Raw genomic sequence first — 24,933 nt, 5'->3', positions numbered from 1 at the left:
GCAATGGCTTTAAGTATAGAGGGGTTGGAAGGGGGGAGCAAAGGAGGGGGTTCTACAGGAGTCAATATTGTATCTGGTAATTACACAGTTAACAGTCTATGCCCATGGTTGAAGTTTTGCTACATCTGCCTGAAATCCCATGAGGCTTTTAGGAAAAGCTTTTTATAATGCTCGTTTTCTGCAGGTATACCTTCATGCGATGGTTCGCGATGCGTATGGACGGAAGATGAGTAAATCTCTTGGCAATATCATCGATCCTGTGGACGTTATAACAGGCATTACGCTTCCAGATCTCTTGGCACGCTTAAATGAATACAACCTTGACCAGAAAGAACTGGACAAGGCACGAAAAGGACAAAAAGAAATGTATCCTAACGGTATACCAGAATGTGGAACAGATGCGTTGAGATTTGCTCTATGTGCCTACACTTTGCAAGGTGAGTTGTCCTTTGCCCTTTGGACGCCAAAACCTGCGTGGCGAGTAATCAGGACTGGTGCAAAAGTCATACGCTCCGAGCTTTTGATAATTTTAAAAGCGTCAGTGACCTTAAATTATAGAAGTTAAGAATAAAATTCCTTTTCCGTGTGCACCGCGCAGAGGTTGCTGTCTTGGCATTGGGAACAAACATTGTATAAGTTCCGAGTATTTTTCACGGTCGGGAATTTCAACCCATGTATGATAATGTTGTGTCAAATCATTAATTAAACTTTGTAACTATTTGTGGAACAGAAAAGGAAAATTAAAGTGTGAAAAGTTGAATGGCCGCTTATGATGACAACTTAACAAACGTGATGATCATGCATCCTGGTGGTGGTGAACACGTATCCCTGAACCATTTTAACCACAAGTAGTTATAAACTGTTTTTAACGATGTAGTTGAAGCACAAAAGACGTAGTTGAAGCGTAAAAAGAACTTTTAATGTTTCTGGATTCCCGTAGAAGGCATCTGAACAGTGCTCTAAAAAAACAACAACTTCTCTTTTTGTTGTCTTTGTTTGAATTGCAAACTTATCAAGTATAGTCAGGGCAGATTGATGTAAGTAATTTAAATGTCCGACGCTGCCTTCAGGAAACGGTAAAAAAAATTTTAATTGGAATAATGTAATGCCGTATTTCGCATAGATTTCGTCAGGCTTAAAACGAACGCTAATAAATAAATTAATTAACTGTGAACTTTTTTGTACACTACGAAAAGATGTTATCATGTAGGTAACATTGTGTATGCTATAAATTTATAATTACGTATGTCATATTTTTGCGCATAGGGAGAGATATTAATCTGGATGTTCTACGAATACAAGGCTATCGCCACTTTTGCAATAAATTGTGGAATGCAACGAAGTTTGCTATGAGGAATTTCACCTCAGAATTTGTACCAAGAACTGATAGAACCCAGGTTTGTACTATAAGCTTAGAGTTTTTCTTATCCTTTTCACTGATAAAAGGGAAATGTTTTTTTTTTAAAATGGAACCTTCCACAAGACGTTTATATTGACAATAAAACAATTTCAAATTTATAAGAGCTTTTGTTAATAATATTTTAATTGAATGATTTTTAAAATTTTGTGGCAATTAATATGGTGGATATGATTTTTTAGAATGATGGATAGGGTCATACTAAAATTCTATTTGGTATCAAGGGTATTGAAATTACAATATAATTTCGCCTCCTTTCTACTATCAAAGATGGAAAAGATGTATATCATTATTGGGTTGTGTATTAAACAGCTATAGGTTTTATATTGTTGATTTCCATATAATGAAGAGTTAAGTAGTTACCACGTATATTGTACTGTCCCGCTTTCTTGTGTTATAGTTATCCGGAAAAGAACTACCAATGGATTTGTGGATATTAAGTAAACTATCTACTGCTGTTTCCCTGTGTAACGAGGGCTTTAAGTCGTATGATTTTCCTAAAGCAACTACTGCTCTTTACAATTTCTGGCTATACGAGTTATGTGACATATACCTGGTAATTAATTTTTGCTCTATCTTGTATATCCAATCTAAATTCTTTGTTTTCTCCCTCATGTTGTGGCATTAGTTTCATTACCTTGTGTCTTTCTGTGTCAACGACCTCTTTTAAAGTGATGACTTCGAAACTAAATTGATCAATTTCTTTTTCCTTATTTTTTTTGCATATAGGAATCACTAAAGCCTGTTTTTGCCGGGAGCGATGAAGAGCAAAAAGTTTGTTCACAAGATGTTCTGTATCCTTTTCCAATAGTATTTTTGAACTGAATGCATCAATCAAATTATTTTTTTCTCTAATATATTCAAACTTTCATACCCAAACAAAAAAGCCACTTGGCATAAATTTAAAAAAATAAGTATAAAATTTCTACAATCTTGCCATACTATTGAGACGAAGGCAGTTTTTCCTCATTTTTAAAATATAGGCAATAGTATCAAACAGCTGGCAGTCTGCAAAAGCGCTAGTTTTGCACACGCGTACGAATTTGAAAAGGGGGGTCCAACTATGAATAGCCTAAGTCCTAAGTCCACTCCGCACATTGACAAGTTTAAAGATGTGTGAATATAATATAGAAATAGCCTACGCAATTGCTTGCAGTGACGAACTTTGCTAAAAAACAGCCTCGTACTATGTTTCCAAAAATTTATTACGAGAATCAAAAATCCGAAATCGCGAATTTGTAGCGACTAGCATTTTTATAAGAAAAACCTTTTTTACTGTACTACAATTTAAGCTCGTATGGTAGTAAAATAATAGCAAGGAAAAGGATTCTGTATCGCTCTTAAGTGCCTAGCATATGACAGTACAGTTGGCAAACAAACTATCTTTTCCCTTATATTTTTAAAATTGAGAGTTATTGATTACAAGGGAATAGAAGTCAGAGACTTTATTTGCATAACGAATTATGCTTTCTAATATTTACAAATTTGGAGATCATAGATACGCACACGTTTTTCTTTTCAAACGTGTTGACCATTCGTGGCAAGTTTCATATTTTGCTATAAAATACATGAAGTCACTTTTTTTGTTCATTTTGTTGTGATCATTTTCTTTTGTTTTTTTGTCTTTTGTTTTATATTTATTTTGCATTTTAACAAATATTCACTTGTGCAAGGTATTTTTTTAAACTCTTATATCAGTAAAGTTTACGCATTCTCAAAATACATGCAGTATTTACAATAAACCTATTTTAATATCTCTTTATTACGTAAAATACAGAGAAAAAATATCATTACCAACATAAAAACAAAAATAGTTTGCGGACAATTTTAAATTTTCAGCGAAGTGGTGCACATACCGTATTTTCCGGTATATAACCCGCGGATTATAAGTTGATTTTTACGACTTCCACCGTTGGTGCGGGTTATAATGTGGTGCGGGTTATGTGAAAAGTTTTATATTTTCTGTCATTTATTGTGAAATTTAAACTTTTGTACATTCAATGAAGAAAATAATACCAACGGAATAAAATGCGTACATAATCTTACTTCAACTATGTGATTTAATTTTTTTCACACGGTGAAATTGCTTCAACTTTCTATTGCTTGCCAGTGCTAATATTACGAGTTCTCTCTGAAATACAATTCTGGAGATCATTTTTCTTTTGTGTTGAATGTAATCCTAATCTATTTATATATTTGCAATCTCATTGAGCACATTGAAATGATTTGCTTCTGGTAATAGAGCAATATAGCAGGTATCATTTTTAGGTTTAATGCACAGGTATTTCACAACCTAGTCCCCAGGACTTTTAATTATTAATTACTGTTAAAATTTAAGTATAGATAATAATTTTCTTTTTTATCTTCGCTACCTTCGAGCAACAGGTCGCCACTAAAAATATCAAAAATAAATATAAAATACAATTAATTAGACACACGCAACCAACTCCTCCTTATTGCCGTCATTCATTTTATCATGCACACTGTGATTGCTGAGATATAAATAGATAACAAAATTCGATAAACATTAGAGAAGAACGTTCCGTACATAGCTGTTACAGACAATCCGTTTATGTCAAAAAAACTTAAATATACATAAAAAATAGAGATTTTACTTTAGGTTTATAACCTGACAGAATGGTTGTTTTTTTTTTGTTTAATCGCAGGGAGCAAGAGTTATTATTGGCTGAAACTAATGTCTACAAATAAAAAGAAAACAGCATTGTCTGATTTAGTACTATCAGCATTAGCAGAAGATCGACTTGTAAAATTAATTTTAATTCATTATTATTTCGGCAATCGGAGACAAGGAAGTTAAGACTGAGAGAGTCGCTAGTTCAGACACTCGGTTCTGTTGTTTGGGGTTCACGAGTTTAAACTTCCCCCACTTGTCTCCAGCATGAAAAAAAACAACAGAACACACGCACATGTTTATAAAATGATTAGGGTAAATAAAAATGCGCTAAATTTTTTTCTTAACACGTTGCGGGTTATGCAAAGGTGCAGGTAGGTAAAACACATTGATTGAAGTTTTATGTGGGTTATACGAAGGTGCGGGTTATCTGATAGCATCTAACTTATAACTACTTAAGAAAGCTGACCTGTGGGTTATATACCGGAAAATACGGTATAGTTTGTTTATCTTCATTATAATTTCTTAAATTAAGTTGTCAAGTGAGCTTAAAGGAAAATAGAGAATGGTGTTTATTTTTTTTACCCAATGGGTTTCCATCAGAAATAAAAGAAACGTCCCATCCCATTACATTCTTTACCAAAATTATTTAGCCATTTCATTTGTAAAACTAACCCTGAAATTTTGTCCTATTTATATTTTGTTTTGCAATAAGTAGCTAGACTGGTAGCTAGTAGCTATAAGTTGCCATTTTCTTTACAACTGTTTACCCTTTTTTTGTTTTTAAGGAAAAGCTCTAAGGATATTTTAAACTAAAATAATCTTTTTTTTCTTCCAACTATTACGACAAGTACATAATAAATTTTTTTTTGTGATTTTTTTTTGTCAAAAAGTGATATTTCTATGCTATCAGTATTTTAAGACTGATTTATTTAACTTTGCAGTTAATACAGTGTTTTTGTAGTTTTTATATGTCATGCGGTGAATTACATTCCAGATAGCCGTGGTTTTTACTTTGCATTGGCACGTCTGTCTTACATGTATTTCTTTAACCACGCCTTGATTCAGATATATTTGTTTGGACTACGGTTTACGATTGCTCAGTCCATTCATGCCCTTCTTAACGGAAGAATTGTTTCAGCGGCTGCCTCATCAAGAAGGCGCTTGTGCAGAGAGTATATGCGTCGCCTCCTACCCTACTGAAGTATGGTATTTTTATGTGGACGGGATGACTTCTATTTTTATAGGAGTCATCCCCTAGTGTGATATGTTGGTTTACCCTTTCGTCGCGGCGACGGCGGTCTTTAGGAAAGTTTTATCACACTGGATTCGAGTCATTGTTATTGCTCATTTCACTGGATATAAAAATTCTCTATAATTTTCTCGTGTAAACGTAAAGCTAATGTTGTGCTTTCCTGATATAAAGTTATAGCCTAGTTAACTAAGCTTTCTTCTTCAAGTTGATAAAATGAGTTTCTCTCAAACAAAAGCTTAGGCACGAACGAATGACTCAGCAGAAACCCCGAGTTTAAATTGAACAATGTGACTAATCGCTTTGGAGGCCATTTTAATTTATCTGTGAGTTGTTTACCAAGCTTGACCAAATCTGACTCTTGTAAAAACTTTTTAGAATACTAATGTTTGTTAGGGTCAGTGAAACCATTCGCTGGAATATTCGGAATGAAAGGCCTTAATAATCACGTGAGCAGAGAATAATAGAATTAGCCAATCAAAAAGCGCGGCCAGATTTTGGCCGCAGAAAAAACGTTTAAGACTCAGCGTAATTTTTCCGGTGGTAAGAAAAATTACGCTGGGTCTCCTGGCTATTTTTTCACATTTCGCTCTTACAAAAACAAAACTCATATTTGTTTTTTCTTTTTTTCTGTATATTCTTTTGAAGTCAGTTCTCACGCGCAGAGGAAAAACCATGTTTGTTTTTTTGTCTTTTGTTTTATATTTATTTTGCATTTTAACAAATATTCACTTGTGCAAGGTATTTTTTTAAACTCTTATATCAGTAAAGTTTACGCATTCTCAAAATACATGCAGTATTTACAATAAACCTATTTTAATATCTCTTTATTACGTAAAATACAGAGAAAAAATATCATTACCAACATAAAAACAAAAATAGTTTGCGGACAATTTTAAATTTTCAGCGAAGTGGTGCACATACCGTATTTTCCGGTATATAACCCGCGGATTATAAGTTGATTTTTACGACTTCCACCGTTGGTGCGGGTTATAATGTGGTGCGGGTTATGTGAAAAGTTTTATATTTTCTGTCATTTATTGTGAAATTTAAACTTTTGTACATTCAATGAAGAAAATAATACCAACGGAATAAAATGCGTACATAATCTTACTTCAACTATGTGATTTAATTTTTTTCACACGGTGAAATTGCTTCAACTTTCTATTGCTTGCCAGTGCTAATATTACGAGTTCTCTCTGAAATACAATTCTGGAGATCATTTTTCTTTTGTGTTGAATGTAATCCTAATCTATTTATATATTTGCAATCTCATTGAGCACATTGAAATGATTTGCTTCTGGTAATAGAGCAATATAGCAGGTATCATTTTTAGGTTTAATGCACAGGTATTTCACAACCTAGTCCCCAGGACTTTTAATTATTAATTACTGTTAAAATTTAAGTATAGATAATAATTTTCTTTTTTATCTTCGCTACCTTCGAGCAACAGGTCGCCACTAAAAATATCAAAAATAAATATAAAATACAATTAATTAGACACACGCAACCAACTCCTCCTTATTGCCGTCATTCATTTTATCATGCACACTGTGATTGCTGAGATATAAATAGATAACAAAATTCGATAAACATTAGAGAAGAACGTTCCGTACATAGCTGTTACAGACAATCCGTTTATGTCAAAAAAACTTAAATATACATAAAAAATAGAGATTTTACTTTAGGTTTATAACCTGACAGAATGGTTGTTTTTTTTTTGTTTAATCGCAGGGAGCAAGAGTTATTATTGGCTGAAACTAATGTCTACAAATAAAAAGAAAACAGCATTGTCTGATTTAGTACTATCAGCATTAGCAGAAGATCGACTTGTAAAATTAATTTTAATTCATTATTATTTCGGCAATCGGAGACAAGGAAGTTAAGACTGAGAGAGTCGCTAGTTCAGACACTCGGTTCTGTTGTTTGGGGTTCACGAGTTTAAACTTCCCCCACTTGTCTCCAGCATGAAAAAAAACAACAGAACACACGCACATGTTTATAAAATGATTAGGGTAAATAAAAATGCGCTAAATTTTTTTCTTAACACGTTGCGGGTTATGCAAAGGTGCAGGTAGGTAAAACACATTGATTGAAGTTTTATGTGGGTTATACGAAGGTGCGGGTTATCTGATAGCATCTAACTTATAACTACTTAAGAAAGCTGACCTGTGGGTTATATACCGGAAAATACGGTATAGTTTGTTTATCTTCATTATAATTTCTTAAATTAAGTTGTCAAGTGAGCTTAAAGGAAAATAGAGAATGGTGTTTATTTTTTTTACCCAATGGGTTTCCATCAGAAATAAAAGAAACGTCCCATCCCATTACATTCTTTACCAAAATTATTTAGCCATTTCATTTGTAAAACTAACCCTGAAATTTTGTCCTATTTATATTTTGTTTTGCAATAAGTAGCTAGACTGGTAGCTAGTAGCTATAAGTTGCCATTTTCTTTACAACTGTTTACCCTTTTTTTGTTTTTAAGGAAAAGCTCTAAGGATATTTTAAACTAAAATAATCTTTTTTTTCTTCCAACTATTACGACAAGTACATAATAAATTTTTTTTTGTGATTTTTTTTTGTCAAAAAGTGATATTTCTATGCTATCAGTATTTTAAGACTGATTTATTTAACTTTGCAGTTAATACAGTGTTTTTGTAGTTTTTATATGTCATGCGGTGAATTACATTCCAGATAGCCGTGGTTTTTACTTTGCATTGGCACGTCTGTCTTACATGTATTTCTTTAACCACGCCTTGATTCAGATATATTTGTTTGGACTACGGTTTACGATTGCTCAGTCCATTCATGCCCTTCTTAACGGAAGAATTGTTTCAGCGGCTGCCTCATCAAGAAGGCGCTTGTGCAGAGAGTATATGCGTCGCCTCCTACCCTACTGAAGTATGGTATTTTGATGTGGACGGGATGACTTCTATTTTTATAGGAGTCATCCCCTAGTGTGATATGTTGGTTTACCCTTTCGTCGCGGCGACGGCGGTCTTTAGGAAAGTTTTATCACACTGGATTCGAGTCATTGTTATTGCTCATTTCACTGGATATAAAAATTCTCTATAATTTTCTCGTGTAAACGTAAAGCTAATGTTGTGCTTTCCTGATATAAAGTTATAGCCTAGTTAACTAAGCTTTCTTCTTCAAGTTGATAAAATGAGTTTCTCTCAAACAAAAGCTTAGGCACGAACGAATGACTCAGCAGAAACCCCGAGTTTAAATTGAACAATGTGACTAATCGCTTTGGAGGCCATTTTAATTTATCTGTGAGTTGTTTACCAAGCTTGACCAAATCTGACTCTTGTAAAAACTTTTTAGAATACTAATGTTTGTTAGGGTCAGTGAAACCATTCGCTGGAATATTCGGAATGAAAGGCCTTAATAATCACGTGAGCAGAGAATAATAGAATTAGCCAATCAAAAAGCGCGGCCAGATTTTGGCCGCAGAAAAAACGTTTAAGACTCAGCGTAATTTTTCCGGTGGTAAGAAAAATTACGCTGGGTCTCCTGGCTATTTTTTCACATTTCGCTCTTACAAAAACAAAACTCATATTTGTTTTTTCTTTTTTTCTGTATATTCTTTTGAAGTCAGTTCTCACGCGCAGAGGAAAAACCATTTTTGAATTTAAGCTTTTGTCCGGACTGATCAGAATGTTTGATAAAGTTTTAAAGCATGTAGAAAGTTCTCCTACACAGGACATTTTTAAAAATCTTAATCTTATCATGTCAAAGGCTGGGTTTATTCTAGTTTTTTTCCTCTTTTGACACCATGTTCTACTTAGTTTTATGAACTTATCCTGCCTTCCTCAAATACAAAATTTACGAACATGCAAGTGATGCAACTAAATGGAAACGCAGCTTATAATATCTGGATCGGTATTATATCGACACAGTATTTGCAGAAACGCGTAGACTAACATGTTTTTTCGTTATGTGTGATTTTAAACCGACCGCCGTTTCTTGTTTGTTTTTGTATTTAAAAATCAAAATCTTGAAGCCAAAAATGAAGATGACAAAGGTGGTATATGAAGTTTTACTTATGTAGGTTACCTGGTCACACACGGAGCTTGAGAATAAGGTTGATCACATGATGGAAGTTGTCCGTACAATACGATCAATGAAAGAAGAGTATGTCAACACTAAAGCGAAGGCACCAGGTATATAGTATGTTCCGCAAAAGATTCTTTAATTGTAAAAATGACGTAAATTATATTTAAGAGTTATACCCTCGTGAAAACGTTCTCGGTGATTTCAGGAGAAGAGATTATAGCAGAAGAGTACATAATATTTTGCAGAATCAAAGTGTTTGTAATATTTTGAAGAATCAAAGTGTTTGGGATATTTTGCAGCAAGCAACACGTAATTATTGTGGAAAGTTTATAATTTCTTGAACATGATAGTTGCACATCACACTGAATTTGCTTTTGAAAAATAAGTAAAGTAATATTGAGACATTAAAATCTTAGAGATAATAAAAATTTGTGATGTTGGTTGCTGTGGGAAATGAAGCGAAGATTGCAGATTTTATCTTTTTACACATAAAACTTTAATTTATACTAGTCGTTTAAGCCCGTGAAAAAATCCACTTGGCAGAGGAACAATGAAAAAGATCCTTTATTTAGATCCTTTATTTAGACCCTTCTTTCAGTAATAATTTACAAAAATACTTGTTGCTTGTTGCTTGTATGGCATACAACCTTAATGCTAATCAAAATAATGTATAAGATTATGTGGTTTTGGGGGTTTAACAATTTTGCTGAGGTCCCGCCAAAATACAAATTTTTTTAAGAAATTTGTGTTGTCTTCAACGTATAGATCTTGAAACACTGATGAAGAAAATGTAAAAGGTCATGTAATTTTGACAAACAGTTGCAGAGATATTTAGATTTATACGTTCTTTGATGACGTCATAAACCTGTTCATTTCGAAACGGATTCGGGCACCCACGTTTAAGAAACTTACCCAATTTGGTCTCAGGTTGTCTCTAGTTACCCACGTAGTGAAAATATGACCGACATCAGTTTTCAGTGCATTGTAATGGCCTTGTTAATGTAAATTAAGATATTGACGTCACATTAATGTTATTAACGTCCTGCCGTAACGTCATAACATTTGAGACATAACTTTTTCGGCTACATCAAAGGAAAAATAAACACATCTACTTGGACTGATACAGACAGACACATTCTTCGTATTATACTAGTTGAATGGCCAGTGGAAAAATTTACTTTATTCTAGAAAGCATGTATTTAAGGATATAAAATTTTGATGACGTCAGCAATGACCTGCCCTCTTATACAAAAACTGTTTTTAAAACAGTGTTATCATGTTGCGACTATTGTGTAGAGATTTAAAAGCTGGTCAAATAAGGAATGAGGCCATGTGTTCTCGACGAATGATTAAGGAGATATTTAGAATTCAAGATTTTTTAATGACGTCACCAACCTAACAGTTGCATTTTAATCATAAGGTATAGCAATTATTAACAACTAGTCGATAAAGCCCGTGGAAAAATCCACTGAAGCAGTATAAAATTGAAAAATAAGCGTCATATGAATTTTGATGACGTCAGTAACCCATCTGCAAAAAAAAAAATAGAACCTTGTTTTTACGTTGCCTTTATTGTGTAGACATTAAAGCGCTGATCAAGAAAATGTATGTAATCACGTGCTTTTGATGAATGGTTAATAAGATTTACGGGTTTAAAAATTTTGCTGACGTCAGCAAAGTCCCTAATAAAAGTACAGAATACTATTTTTTCGTTGCCTTCATGTTATAGCTCTTGAAACGCTGATCAAGAAAATATGTAGGATCATGTAATTTTGACAAACCGTTGCAGAGATATTAGGGTTTGAAGGTTTTTGATGACGTTAGGATCATGTACTTTTGACAAACGGTTGCAGAGATATTAGGGTTTGAAGGTTTTTGATGACGTTAGGATCATGTACTTTTGACAAACGGTTGCAGAGATATTAGGGTTTGAAGGTTTTTTGATGACGTTATCAACTCGTGCATTCCGAAACGGATTTGGGAACTAAGGTTTGGGAAACTTTTCCAAATTAGTCCCAAGTGGTCCCTAGTTACCCACGCGGTGAAAAAACATTGACGTCACCAACTCGTTTCCAAGTTTTATGGCCTCAAAATGTTAGGTGCACTGTAATGGCTTCATTTATTTAATATAGGATATTTACGTTAAAGTAGTGTTATTGACGTCGCGTCGTGACGTCAGATAATTTAACATATTAGACATGCATTTTTCGGTTACTTCAAAGAAAATTAAAGGAAAACGAACATATCCACTTTGCCTGTTACAGACACACGGAACTGGCGTATTATTATATAAAACTAGTCGATAAGGCCCGCCCGTGGAAAAATCCACTTAGGCAAAAGCCCAATGAAAAAATAGGTTGCTTTAGATGTTTTGCTGACGTCAGCAGTGCATATACAAAAAAAAAATTATCTTAAAATCTTACACCAAATATCAAATGTCAAATAGCATTAAATCCTCCACACAAATCTTACACAAAATAAAAAAGAACAGCATGCAAAGCGCAAAATCTAGTTGATAAAAAGTTACAACATAGACACTCACAACATCAACACTCACAACACCATCTAAACCGACACTAAGAATACCGACAGCTACAACACCGACAGTCACAACACGGATAATAACAATGTTAGAAATAACGCATCTCAAATATGTACATCTTATAAGTGATTATGTTGAAAACCCCTTAGTATTTTATTCTGAAATGTCAAAAAGTTGGCCTGCAAAGAGTTAGCACAAATCAACAAAAATAAGTTCTTTACACATTTTAAATATTTTCTTTCCCTTAGAAGCTTATACAAAAATATGAAAAAGCCATAGTTTGGAAAACATCAAATTTAAATCTAGAAAAATCAGTCACTTCGGTTGCATCCCGTAAAGTTACACAAAATGTAGAAATCAACCAGTTAAGAACACAAAAAATTTCTTTTTTAGTATGATGATCCATTCTGCCCTTTACCAACAATTTTAAACCTAAATGTCAAAAAATCAATAAGCAAAGAATAAACTTGAATCAAGAAACATTGTATATATACGATTCATAAACAAACGTTTACACAAAATGTAAAACAGATCGGTTGTTGAGAAACACATCTAAATCAACAAAAATAAGTTCATTCAGCATGTCGTAGCCATTACCCATTAATCTTCCACAAAAAGGTTATGAACCACATCAAAATTTAAAAAAATCAGTGATTTCAGTGCATACAGTCCCGCCGTTTAGATTACAAAATGTAAAAACAAAAACAGTTTCAGTCAGAACATAATACAAGTATTTTTTTATCATCAGCAAACATTTATCCCTACAAAATTTTGTAAAATTCTCAAGAAAAACAAAAACGTGAAACCATGAAATTTTCTTCCACCAAAAATGACATCACATACAGTTAGTTCTCCCCAACAATAGTTTATATTACGAAATATAAAGACATCAGCTTATACAACAGCTTACAGTGAAGTCTGATTCTACAAAAATTTGTTCTTTCAGTATATATTGCATGTGGTTTATTTCCACAAAAATTTACACAAAATTTTAAAAAACAGCATTTTGCAACACAAACAATTATAAACTGACTTAATCATACCATTCTCTCATAATTTTTTTTAACCCAAAGTCATCATAAACACACGTAAATTTCCAATCGAATGTAAAAAAATCCTGTAAAAAAACCTGGCATATTACATGTAGGCTGACAAAAGTTTAACGGGATGTCAGAAACAAAACAAAAATAACTTAACACGCACACTTTAAATTCTATAAAATTCGTTCCACTTGTCATATTGTGGTCCCCTTTGTAAAGTTCACAGGTAATGTGAAAAAATTATACTCTATGGGCATAACAAGAAGTCACACCATCCTAAAAGTTTAAGATTTTGTAGCTAGCTTGTTTCATCATAATTCGTGTTCAAAAAGAAGAGGTAGGTTAGAGCTAGCTAAGCTTGGGATGGGAGCCTTAAAGCTAACATTAGCTATCAGATAACAGTAGCTAAGACACCCAGTTAAATACACTTAAACTGGAGAGACTTAACTGGGTCTATAGCTAGCTATTCATGCTTAGTAAAAAATATTATAAAGAGAAACAATGGTAATGTAAAACAAACCAAAGTTTTCTGTTTGTCCAGCAAATTAGTTTGTTAGCCACCTCCCAGCTTTATCTAGAATTTTGAATTTTAGTTCAAATACATTAGTTACGCACCAGGGGACACATTAATTATGCAAAAAAATTGTAAACAAATATGGCTAGCTTTCTTATTTTTAAAAAAAACAAGGTAAAAACTTTAAGCATTTGGAGCTTTAATGGATTTTTTTTTGAGAATGCGATTTTGCCTGACAATTTAAGTGTACTACATAAAAAAAGTAAGACGCAGCTTCAACGACATAAAAACGGAACGTCTCAAAGTTCTTACTTTTTCTGAATTCCAATCCACTTGAAACTCTAGCATGCATTTTCTACTTCTAACTTTACTTTACTACTTCCTAGCTCCACTCTTCACTTCCGAAGTACCTTCTTGTGGCTTTCAACTTTATTTTGCTACTTCTACTTCTTTACTTAGAGTTTTCTTTCTCTGAATCACTTTCTGCACTTTTTGTAAGACGAAGGGACCTTTCTTTTGTGTTTTTTTTCGGTGTCGAGGACCATTTTTGGAAAGTTAGCCGTTAAATTTATTTCAGCAAATCAAATTGAGTCGTTTTCATCACGTGACGTAAACAAAGTAAACCCGCTAACAAAATAGACATATTTTTTTCGGTAACATCAAAGATTTTTACGGCAACATCAAAGGAACATAACGATATCAACTTTGCCTTTCAGAGACACACGGAACTGGCGTATTATTATATAGATATAGCACCAAAATATTAAGGATACCTTGTAACTAACTTATGAGATTTTTTTTATGGGTCCTAAAAAGAGAAGAAGTGGAAACATTTGCAATAATGATAAAAATAATTTGATAAAAATAATTTGTTAACACTTAATCAACTAAATAATAATTCTTGATGTGTTTTTACCAAACGTAAATTGAAATGGTGTTGAACCAATTCCATCTTCAGCATGCTGCTTGTTACTTTACAATACCAAAAAATCTGATATGAATTGATACATTATACCATGCCCTTATCATTTCATGAATTATTTCGATTAAAACAAAATAAGCCACTTAACAAAGCGCGCCACTTGAAGGCAAGTCATGGGACTTCGCGCTTTGACCTAAAAAGAAAAGAAATTGTTAAACGACCATGGAAAGCTAACAAACTTTATTTCTTTTATTTTTTAAAAATTTTGGTAAAGTACTGTGACCCAAGCTGTGACATATAATTACAATATTATTACACTGCAATATTATGATGGGTAAAATATTGTATATATTATTTTAACTTTCAATTATTATCATCATCACTATTTTCGGCTTTTTAACGTCCGTGTTTGCATGAGTTGGATAGGATGTAAATGAATTTCTTCAAATCTGATCTTTAATGTGTTAGATCTAAACTCAAATTCCCTTGCAACAAGTCTGTTCTTATTATCTTCTGCAAACCATTTCTTTCCAAACTCCTCTAATCTCTTCAAGTGCTTCAAATTACATTACATTAAGTCGAGTAGTCAATGGCGTTAGTAATTCCTAAGACAATATTCTCATTTACTGTTTTGCTTAATACATGTCGTATCGTATCTTTTAAAATAAGTTTCTGAAGGAAAATTTTGACTCTTAAAAATATCTTGTTACAAGAAACAATATTAGCATTTTAACAAATAGCTTACAAATATTTTACATGTGAATTTTTTAGTGTATTTTTTTCAGATTTAAAAGGTATACGAAATCCGTTCTTACTTTCAAACCTGTTTAAATTTCCCACTATCCAAGCTGTAGCTAACTTCTCAATCCCCCTGCTCTTCTGACTGTCCTAAACTTAAAAAAAGTTATATAACTAAGCTAGGTGGCTAGAAGTTTTTGAGTGTACAAAAGTAACTTCCTGATAACAATTCTTTTAAAGTTTCAAACACTTTCTATAAACTTCTAGTAGCTAACTTTCTTTGTACTGACTTGGCTTTAAAATACGTTCTAAAAATCCAACTTGTCTTCAAACTTTCCATACCTTTTAAAAATTTCAAATACCGTTTGCCTTCCTGGACTTAAACAAACTTTTTTTACATTTTTAGCTCAAAATTTGTCTAAGTGTTGATTCGTAATGTATTTTATCGTGTTTACACATTGACTTTTCTTTCAGTGTATTTAAAGCCTCATCAAGATGAAACAAAATCAATGTTGTTTCAATTTAAAGTTGTCATAGCAACACTATCTCAAACAACTGAGTATGTCATTACTTTTTGTGCAAGCCTGAAACTTTTTTAAATTTACTTCACTACTCGGCAAATTGCAGCGCAGTAGTTATAACTTTTATTACAAATGTATGAGTATAATTTTTTATTGCTTCTTTTCGTTCCTTTGCCAATAGAGTGAATATTTTACCAAACGAAGAAGTGTCTCCAGATGGTTGCGCAATACAGTTGCTGGGTGACAAATGTGAAGTCATGCTGATGTTGAAGGTTGCGTATTATTTTTATTTCTTTTATGTAACCGCTGGCCCTCAAGTAAAGAAATATCGATGTCATAGGTTTATCACATCACTGATCGAATAACATTTAGCTGGATTTACAAACTGCCTTGCTGGATTAAGAAAGAAAAGTTAATAGGAAATTGACCTGATTTTCATGTTTTAAAATACTGAGGTTGCTGTGTGAAATTGTTTTTCAAATAGGATGTAAATTGGCTTGTTTTGTGTATGAAACTTTGTATTTGCGTTTACTAGGGAATTGTTGATTTTAAAAAAGAAGTTGAAAAGTTAAGGTCGAAAGAAAAGAAAACAGACCAACAACTCAATAAATTAATCGAGTCGACAAAAATTGAAGACTACGAAAAGAAGGTGAGTTTTGCTTTTCTTTGTTTCGAATGGTTTCAGAAATGCCTTTTTATTGGTGGAAATGGTTTTGGAGCTTTTAAATTGGTGAGGATGGTTTCACAGCTTTATAGCTTTTTTTATTAGTAGGAATGATTTTCACATAGTACAGTTTAATAAGATGGTGAGTACCATATAGTCAGCACATTTTAATAAGTTGGTGAGTACCATATAGTCAGTACAGTTTGATAAGATGGGGAGTACCATATAGTCAGCACATTTTAATAAGATGGTGAGTACCATATAGTCAGCACATTTTAATAAGATGGTGAGTACCATATAGTCAGCACATTTTAATAAGATGGTGAGTACCATATAGTCAGCACATTTTAATAAGATATTGAGTACCATATAGTCAGCACATTTTAATAAGATATTGAGTACCATATAGTCAGTACAGTTTGATAAGATGGGGAGTACCATATAGTCAGCACATTTTCATAAGATGGTGAGTACCATATAGTCAGCACATTTTCATAAGATGGTGAGTACCATATAGTCAGCACATTTTGATAAGATGGTGAGTACCATATAGTCAGTACAGTTTAATAAGATGGTGAGTACCATATAGTCAGTACAGTTTAATAAGATGGTGAGTACCATATAGTCAGTACAGTTTGATAAGATGGTGAGTACCATATAGTCAGTACAGTTTAATAAGATGGTGAGTACCATATAGTCAGCACATTTTGATAAGATGGTGAGTACCATATAGTCAGTACAGTTTAATAAGATGGTGAGTACCATATAGTCAATGGATTAGGTAATTAAAAGGTGACACGTTTTTTCTTCGAACTTTTAAAACTAATAATAATAATAACAAGAAGCCCTGCGGCTTTAAGATTTCCGTCATTAGCCTGAAAGATTTTGAAATTTAAAGTAGACCTTGAAAACGGAGAATTATGGGGTAAAAAAATCACAAGTATCACAATTCTCAACTATTTTTGTAACGAACCTGCAATGTTGAAATACAAGTCAATAAATAAAAAATAAAAATTTTACATAGCTATATGAAGTATTCTAAAATAACAGTTAAAACTTTAACAGGATATTTTTAAAAGTGATCTGGAAAATTCTGGAAATTCCAGAATACAATTTTGCTATGTAGAAACTTGACGATTCGAATATAATAACTTCTGAACGAGCTTAATTTGAATGATGAAGTAGTTCATTGTTTATTAATTCAGCAATAAACACATATTAGCATTTTAGTATTTAGGCCTTTAAAATTTACTCTCTTGTTGAAAATTTTTTGAAAATGGTGATGGTGCATGGTTTGATAACAGTTGATCTGAAAAAGAAAGTACGTTTTAAAAATAAGAAACAAGAATACAATTTAACCATAAACTCCATTAAAACCAGGTTGTTTAAATATTGTCTCTTTTTTAACCTCTCTTCGCCTCTTTGATTTAAAAAGGGAATTTAATACAAAGATACAAATCCATGCGATGTGATGCACAGGTATATTTCGTAAGATTTTTAAAAATCAAGTCATTTCTAAGAAATCTTAGAAAAATATTTTGTGATACTTTGGGTTGATCTCAAGACAGATTTTCAAGCAAATTAGGCACAAGGAGAACTGATAATTAGCCAGTAACAGAATAGTTAGCCGTTTCCAGTGGCGCCATAGCTTGGTGGTTATAACTCTGGCACTTTGTGCGGGAGAACGGGGTTCGATTCCCCTTGGCGGCAATTCAATATTATGCTACATAGCCCCGGACTAGGACTCCCTCTAAGCTATGACCTTTCCTGGAAATAATAGACAGGATTTGTAAGGCTAGCCATATAAAATATACAGACATTTTATTTATCTATGCAGAATAATTATATATACAGTGCGTACAATATAATTAGCCGCTTATACAGCTACTTATACGATATATATCTTTTTACTTAAATTTTCACTTTTCTTCGTTATCGATCTCCCCATAGCCATCTATATTTATATAGATCAACATAAAGTTGTGCTTCAATTAAAACCAAGAAAAAGAACAAGAAACGATTTTGCAAAAAATATATAATTTTACAGCTAGCAGTACATATGTCGTCTATATTATTAAACAACAAAACTATTCTGATTTCAAGAAAAAACATGAAAAAGGCGCTGTAAAGAACGCAAAGAAGCTTTTAACAGCTAATTATACTAGGCGTAGCATCTAATTATCCTGCATCGGCTAACTATATATTGTTAGCTACAGGTTAATTGTCAGTTCACCGACTGCCCAGTGCAAGCAACAATAAACTTTTGTCACGTTTCGACAACTTTTCTGCAAAAAATATAAAAAAATCCTGTGCGAATATTTATATCTTTTTATCTGATAGAAGTAGTCCCACAAAGTGTCATTTGGAAGTTATTTTTAGATAGATAGCTAGCCAGCACACTTTCTCACTATATATCAGCTATATATAAAATAATTCTTACCTGATAAAATACACGAATTTAAAAAATAGTGCTTAGCTCCCCATCAATAAAGCTTATATGACCAAACCAGAGACCAACAAGAGGCAACCAACAAAATGTAAGCACCTTTAGTCATGGACGCACACGTAATGTTCTGGCCACACGAAGAGTACACTCTGTGTTCAGATTGGTCATTTAATTGACAGAGATTAAAATAAAGCATCTTCATTGGCTTTGGCAAAAAAGGAATTTTCTGAGCGTTTAGCCTGGACATAAATTTAATAGCGTCCGGGCTTTGTGCTGTCTCTCTCTATCTATCTCCCATCAGGCGATTTTAGAGATTCCGCCCCGCATAGCAGCGACGGAAATCAATAACGGTTATATTTCAGCTCCATAATTGTACAAAATGGCTTTATGATATTAGATGTTCGTGTCGTGTGTTGTCGGCCAAGCAAAAAGCATTCTAGTTATACGGTGCTAAGTTACCTGGTATCAGAAAAAATTTGACCTTTGATAATATTACCTTCTGGGACAATAAAAAAGTGACTAAGAAATATTTTTTTCATGAAAATTTGCCAAATAAAAAATAATAAAAATGCCACCCACTTTATAACCTTGTTGGATAAGTATTTTAGGAGTTATGATAAAAAGGTGAGTTTGTAGTAGAATTCCGCCCCGGTATAAATAGGGTTACCTTTGTAAACTTAAATGCTATCAACAGACCTGCCACTGAATCCTGTCAGTTATTTAAAGCAATTAACGGCGTGTTTTATCTATTTTTATTTAGGTGCCAGAAAAAGTCAAGCTACAAAACACAGATAAGGTCATATGCCTTTTAAGTTTTAGTTCGAAGTTCATTTAACCTGAAAAATTTTATTCCCTCAATTACCAGCAGTTAATCTAGAGGATTAATTTAACTATCGATGGAAATTTTTGCGGAATTTATTTTTCGCCAAATTAATTTCCTCAAAACTGTACTTTGTACAGGCCAAAGTTATCAATCGCGAATAAGTTCCGCAATTTTTTAAAAAACTATTGATTCGTAAAATAAAAATTCGTATACAAACACTTTGTAGATATCATTTTACTTGGAAGTAATTGAATTACATTTATAGGTAAGGGTTGCAACCACAAACAATAGTTCCGTATTTTCACCATTGGAGATTCAAATCGCAAAATAAGTTCGGTTTTTGCATAGGCAGCATAATCTCAAAAAGATGTTCTCTTATCGACCATGCTTGTAAACATTTTTCTTTTCTTTAGATCTCACAGCTTACTACCGAAGTGGAAAAATTGAAAGTAACCATAGAAACATTCGAAAAAGCTGCTTTACAACAATCGTAACCTGTGAAGAGTAGAACTTCTTTTTAAGAAATTGAAATAAAAAGTGTTTGGCGCATGCCCCAAAAACATTTTCAGATTTCCCTATGATGCAATGTGAAGGTTGTTTAAAAAGCTCGAGTGACAATGGCTTTGTAAATTGGTCAGATCACTTGCTGAAAGTTTTTGCCATCTTTTAGTAATCATGGGTACCTAAAATAATAAACCCGATTTCTTTTCTTAAAAAGTCGAAACAGCGAGATGTGGCTTTTGGTTTTTTTTTTCAAAAACCATTCAAATATTGGTATTGGTTTTTATATATTAAACTATTTAAAAAGTGTGATTGATATCAGAGAATATAAACAAATCCAATTGGTGGTTTTCAATACGACTATTCTTGTCGCTATTCGGCTTCTTTATTGGCGGTATACTTTGTATGTCGTGGCGTTAGTCAGGTGAGGTTTGCGTTCGACATAGCTACATATTTCAATCGCATGGTAAAGGGTCGGTGTTGGATAAAGCACATGTTCAATAAACTCACGGATTATAAATGCGTGGTTTGTCGCTCCGTATTGTCTCTCCACGCGTTGTACTAAAGTTATCGAACCTCAGTACGGTAGTCACAGTATGTTCCAATACGCACTAGGATTCCAGTTTACCATTAAGCTTTCAAATTCGACATGCTACCTTTCAAATGTTTTTGGAGCTCTTTCGTGTAAAGTCTAATCTAGTAAGCTGAAAAAAACGTTCCCGTTTTATTTTTGTCAGCAATTATGTTGAAAGATTTGCCTCGTTATCTTATACCCCGAACTTTCGGGGTCTTCAATAATTTTCCGCAGCAGTGTTTGAGAAATTTAAAAATCCAACCTTATTTCCACATCTCTTCTGCGGGGCAGCGTCTCGTTAGCGACGTAGAAGAACCGGTTACGTTAGGGTTAGATTTTTAAGTTTAGAAAAAAAAAATGATAAAAAAAATCTGAAAAAGAAAATGATGAAAAAATATTTTGGGCTACTTCGAAAGATTTGGTAATGAGATTGTATACGTGAAACAATAGAAAAGTGGTCTGTTCAAAGCAATACGAGATCATAATTTAAAGACCTTCCGTTGATTATGAAATCTAGAGAATAAACAAGTTATTATTATGTCAACTTTACATAATCTTCTAAAAACATAAAACTGTCATTTATTTCTCATACTGTCAAATGAAATTCTTAAGACTCGTTTTTATTCGACTGCATTTTCTGCTATAGCGAGCTTTACTGCGCACGCAGGAACAACAAAAAACTTGCAGACGATAAGAAAGAGATTAACAAACGAAATTGAAATATTAGTGGCGTTAATTTTTGTTAGGTGGCGTAAAAAAGGCCAAAAATATAGATTTTTTTTTTCAAAAAAGCCGTGTTAATTTTTAAAGCTTTAAATTTGTCATCAAGCAACCTATTACAGTTATTTTTTCACAAGGACAAATTTTTTTTTAAGGTCGCTTACCTATTTTTCCGAAAAATAAGTTAGAGACGAACAACAGTACGAGTTTTCAACAGAATATTAACAAAAAACAGTTCAATAAATCAGTGTCATTACGAATCACCTCGATATCCTGAAAAGGATTCTCGCAAAGATTTGTTAACGTAGCTAAAGGGTCTTACAAATATGTGCTTTTCTGAAATCAGTGAAAAGGATATGACAGAGAAATTCGATTGTGAGCAGCAGGAAGAAGAAAATGACGCAGTCGAAGACCACTTATTGAAGTCGAGCTGAACGATGGGAAGAATGGTGATCAGGGCAAAGAAACAATACATCTTTGATGAGATTAAAATGTATTGTTTAAGAAAACTAAAAACTTGATTTTGCAGAGCGTTAATACAGTATTTCTTATTTCTTTACTCCTTTTAAGGCGTAAAACGCGGCCCTAAAGGCTAGTTCTCACTTATCGTCGTAAGGCTTAAGCTACGACGATCATAGGCCTTCGTGCACTGTTAAAACAGTGGCTTTTTGGCCATATGGCGCCACTCCGTCGAAAGAAGAAATTATGTGCTTTAGCACTGATAACTTGTATAAAAAGATGAACATTAAACTAAAAGAACTAGTAGAAAAATCTGAGTGAGAAAAATCTTCAGGAAAGAAAAAATGTTCGATAGAGAATATTTTTGCGAATTACTTCTTAACGAATTGAATATTTATTTTGAATGGTTGGCCTTGTCTTGTTCTTCGAAACGTAGTTACAAATCTATGAAGGGGTATCTCAAGTAGATTGACTACCTGTTGGCAGTCATAATGACAAGTTAATATGACAGGTTTTACGTAACCTCATCTTGATGGCTCTTAAGATACTATATCTCTTAGTTTTCGACGAACACTATATATGGGTCGTGTGTAGGATAAAACAATGGGTTGTTAGGAGAACTGTTTCAGCATTCCCGTTAGTTTTGCTCACTTATAGAAAACCGAAAAGACTTGGCAGAAAGTTGGGTTGTCATTTAAAGTCTATTTTTATTTTGCGTTGTTCTACTTTAAGTTTCAAAACGTTTTGGAATTACGAAGGCATAAAACCGACACCACTTTCCTTCGCCTATTTTGAAAAGTTATGTGTTTGGAATGCTTGCATATTGTTTTTCCACGATTTTTCCACGTTCTGTTAAAAATGACTAGGCATTCATGACAGGATTTACACAAAGTTCACTGTGCGAATCCCTGTAAATCACACTCCAAAGTCAAACACTACACATTATACCCAAAAATTTAACCAAACAAGATGTAAAAAACATTTTCATGTAACTAATGTTTTTAAAAGAGACAAAAAATTCACCAACAATCCCCAGTATTGTCTAATGTGGTAAATTTGTTTCCAGGATACAAACTTTTCATCAGATAATTTTTAGCTCGGCCTCAGTATTGTTATCAGTTTGTTGATTTTATATTTTGCTTAATTATTATGTATGCTAGTTTACTTCTGGTTCAAAAGTAATTATTCACATTGAGCGGACGAAGTAAGTTCAAGAATTCGATTTTTTCTGTCAAGCGCACAAATTCTACAAACAACCAATCGCATTCGAGAATTTCACTTTTAAATGGCAGGAAATGTGAATCTAGTTTTAAAGGGGCTACGAAACGGCTGTGATGGTTTTCGCCTTTAGTGACTTACACAAAAGTCGAGCTGACAGCGTCGAAAAGTTTATGATCACAGAGGACAAAAGCAACATCTTAAATTATCTGAAATATAATAACTGAAAATGACAAAAAAGTTTCCTACATATATATTGGATATCAATAATTTATTCAATATAAGCACCTACCTTGCTCTTAACCAAGTTTTCTAATAAGATAAACTTTAAACGTTTTGAACTAGCTTTGGCTAGCTAGCTAACTATATCCTTCAAAATTTTGCGTAGAAACATACAAGTTTATTGCCCATAAAGTCAATCGACGCAACAACAATGACTTTAAAAACTTGTTAGAAGGTATTAATTACTTTCTTAAAGGCTAGTAACATAGCAATTTTGAACAAATACAGCTTCTCCTGTTCCCATGTCAAAATAAACTTTCGATTTACTGATATTTAATATATTTTACAGACCGTAGCTTATTTTTCTAGAAAGAATACTGAAGGAAAATTTTTCTTTTTTTAAAAATAGAAAAGCAAATTCATCAAAAAAAGTAATTTCTCATAAACAGGTTTTCTAGACGTTAAACGTCTATGTGGTTCTAAAGTGTGTATAATTTCTTCCACCTTGACCCTTTTTTCGAATGTGCGGGGATTGAGCTTATTGAATCGTTTCGTAGCCCCTTTAAAGTGGCGCGAGAAGAGCTTGTGTGAAGATTATAAAGTTTAAACATTTTTCACACACATGCCTCCAATCCATCCATCCACCATAGCAACAATCAGACTTATACTATTGAATGAATATCGAGTGGCTGATGCTAATGAAACAAACATAATTTTAGATGATGGATAATAAGCGAAAAGAGATTATTTAATCTTTTAGTCTTTTTGTTATTGATTGAAAATCCCTGTTATAGACTCCGTCAAAATTAAAAAACTTTTTAAAAAAGAAAGGTTTTCTAGACCGCAAGAAACTTTTACTAGCTGGCCGCTTGCTTGGTTTCGTAATATAAAAGTGGATATAGAAAGAGAAACCATTTTAAAATTTTGCAAATGCTGCTGCAAAAAATAATTTTAGCTTGAAAATAAATAAATTAATTTTAACAAAAAAGGTGCTTACATCAAGTATGCAGGTCCCGTTTTTATGCCTTTTTAATCCCTAATACGCCACCCGTATCTCAATGGGAAATGTTACATAAAGTAAAGAAAAAAGGAAATTTACTTAAAAATTAATGTGACATTTTTGAAATTTCAGTAAGAATGTTTTTGAGAAAAAATGATAACACACATCACAAAAATCTTTGTGACGTGTGTTATCATATCAAGCAAAGTTCATTTCACCTTGTTTACACAGGTTGGACACTTCAGGAAATTTGAACAAAAATAAAATATCTTACAGAAATTTTCTACGAAAACATATCAAAACCATATCAAAGATATTTACATTTTTTCATAAACTCGCCCACATTAGTTTCTTCACGTGCGCTTAAACAAATCACAGTTTTCCGTGAAAAATCTTGTGTACAAAACTGTCAAAAATTGTTTTTGTTCTCATCTGTGGTACAGAATAGTCATTAACTATTACTGTAAAGTGGCTCAATCTTTCTGAAAAACTTATAATTTTGAGAAAAACATTGGGTTTAACGAAGTGTGATTTTTCTTATGTTGAAAAAATGTTAACAAAACAAAAAGTCTTTTTACTGAAACAAAACTACGAACTGCGTCACAATCATAAGCGAAAAAGTAGTCACGTGCGTATCAATTGTTAGGTTTAGAGTATGATTTGCTA

General features: G+C 32.9%; 1 protein-coding gene and 1 long non-coding RNA gene across 2 annotated transcripts in view; one reads left to right on the top strand and one right to left on the bottom strand.

Moving 5' to 3' along the window:
• LOC130612303 (valine--tRNA ligase-like) overlaps positions 1-20,415 on the top strand; it is a 50,217-nt gene extending 29,802 nt beyond the window's left edge. Inside the window, exons 16-26 of the mRNA XM_057433615.1 lie at positions 185-437; positions 1,267-1,397; positions 1,818-1,973; positions 2,147-2,211; positions 5,118-5,253; positions 9,359-9,470; positions 15,594-15,678; positions 15,822-15,912; positions 16,176-16,289; positions 19,511-19,546; positions 19,987-20,415. Of these exons, the coding sequence (XP_057289598.1) occupies positions 185-437; positions 1,267-1,397; positions 1,818-1,973; positions 2,147-2,211; positions 5,118-5,253; positions 9,359-9,470; positions 15,594-15,678; positions 15,822-15,912; positions 16,176-16,289; positions 19,511-19,546; positions 19,987-20,067 (1,260 nt within the window). The 3' untranslated portion in view covers positions 20,068-20,415. The remainder of the gene's footprint in view (positions 1-184; positions 438-1,266; positions 1,398-1,817; positions 1,974-2,146; positions 2,212-5,117; positions 5,254-9,358; positions 9,471-15,593; positions 15,679-15,821; positions 15,913-16,175; positions 16,290-19,510; positions 19,547-19,986) is intronic.
• On the bottom strand, positions 14,339-15,684 carry LOC130612307 (uncharacterized). The gene is made up of 2 exons (XR_008975432.1): positions 15,462-15,684; positions 14,339-14,574 (listed from the first exon to the last, which is right to left on the bottom strand). It is a non-coding gene; the product is annotated as an uncharacterized LOC130612307 (long non-coding RNA).
• Positions 20,416-24,933: the final 4,518 nt, after the last annotated feature.

This window comes from Hydractinia symbiolongicarpus, chromosome 10, assembly GCF_029227915.1.
Source record: "Hydractinia symbiolongicarpus strain clone_291-10 chromosome 10, HSymV2.1, whole genome shotgun sequence".
Lineage (NCBI taxonomy): Eukaryota > Metazoa > Cnidaria > Hydrozoa > Anthoathecata > Hydractiniidae > Hydractinia > Hydractinia symbiolongicarpus.
This window is presented reverse-complemented; position numbering and strand designations above follow the sequence as displayed.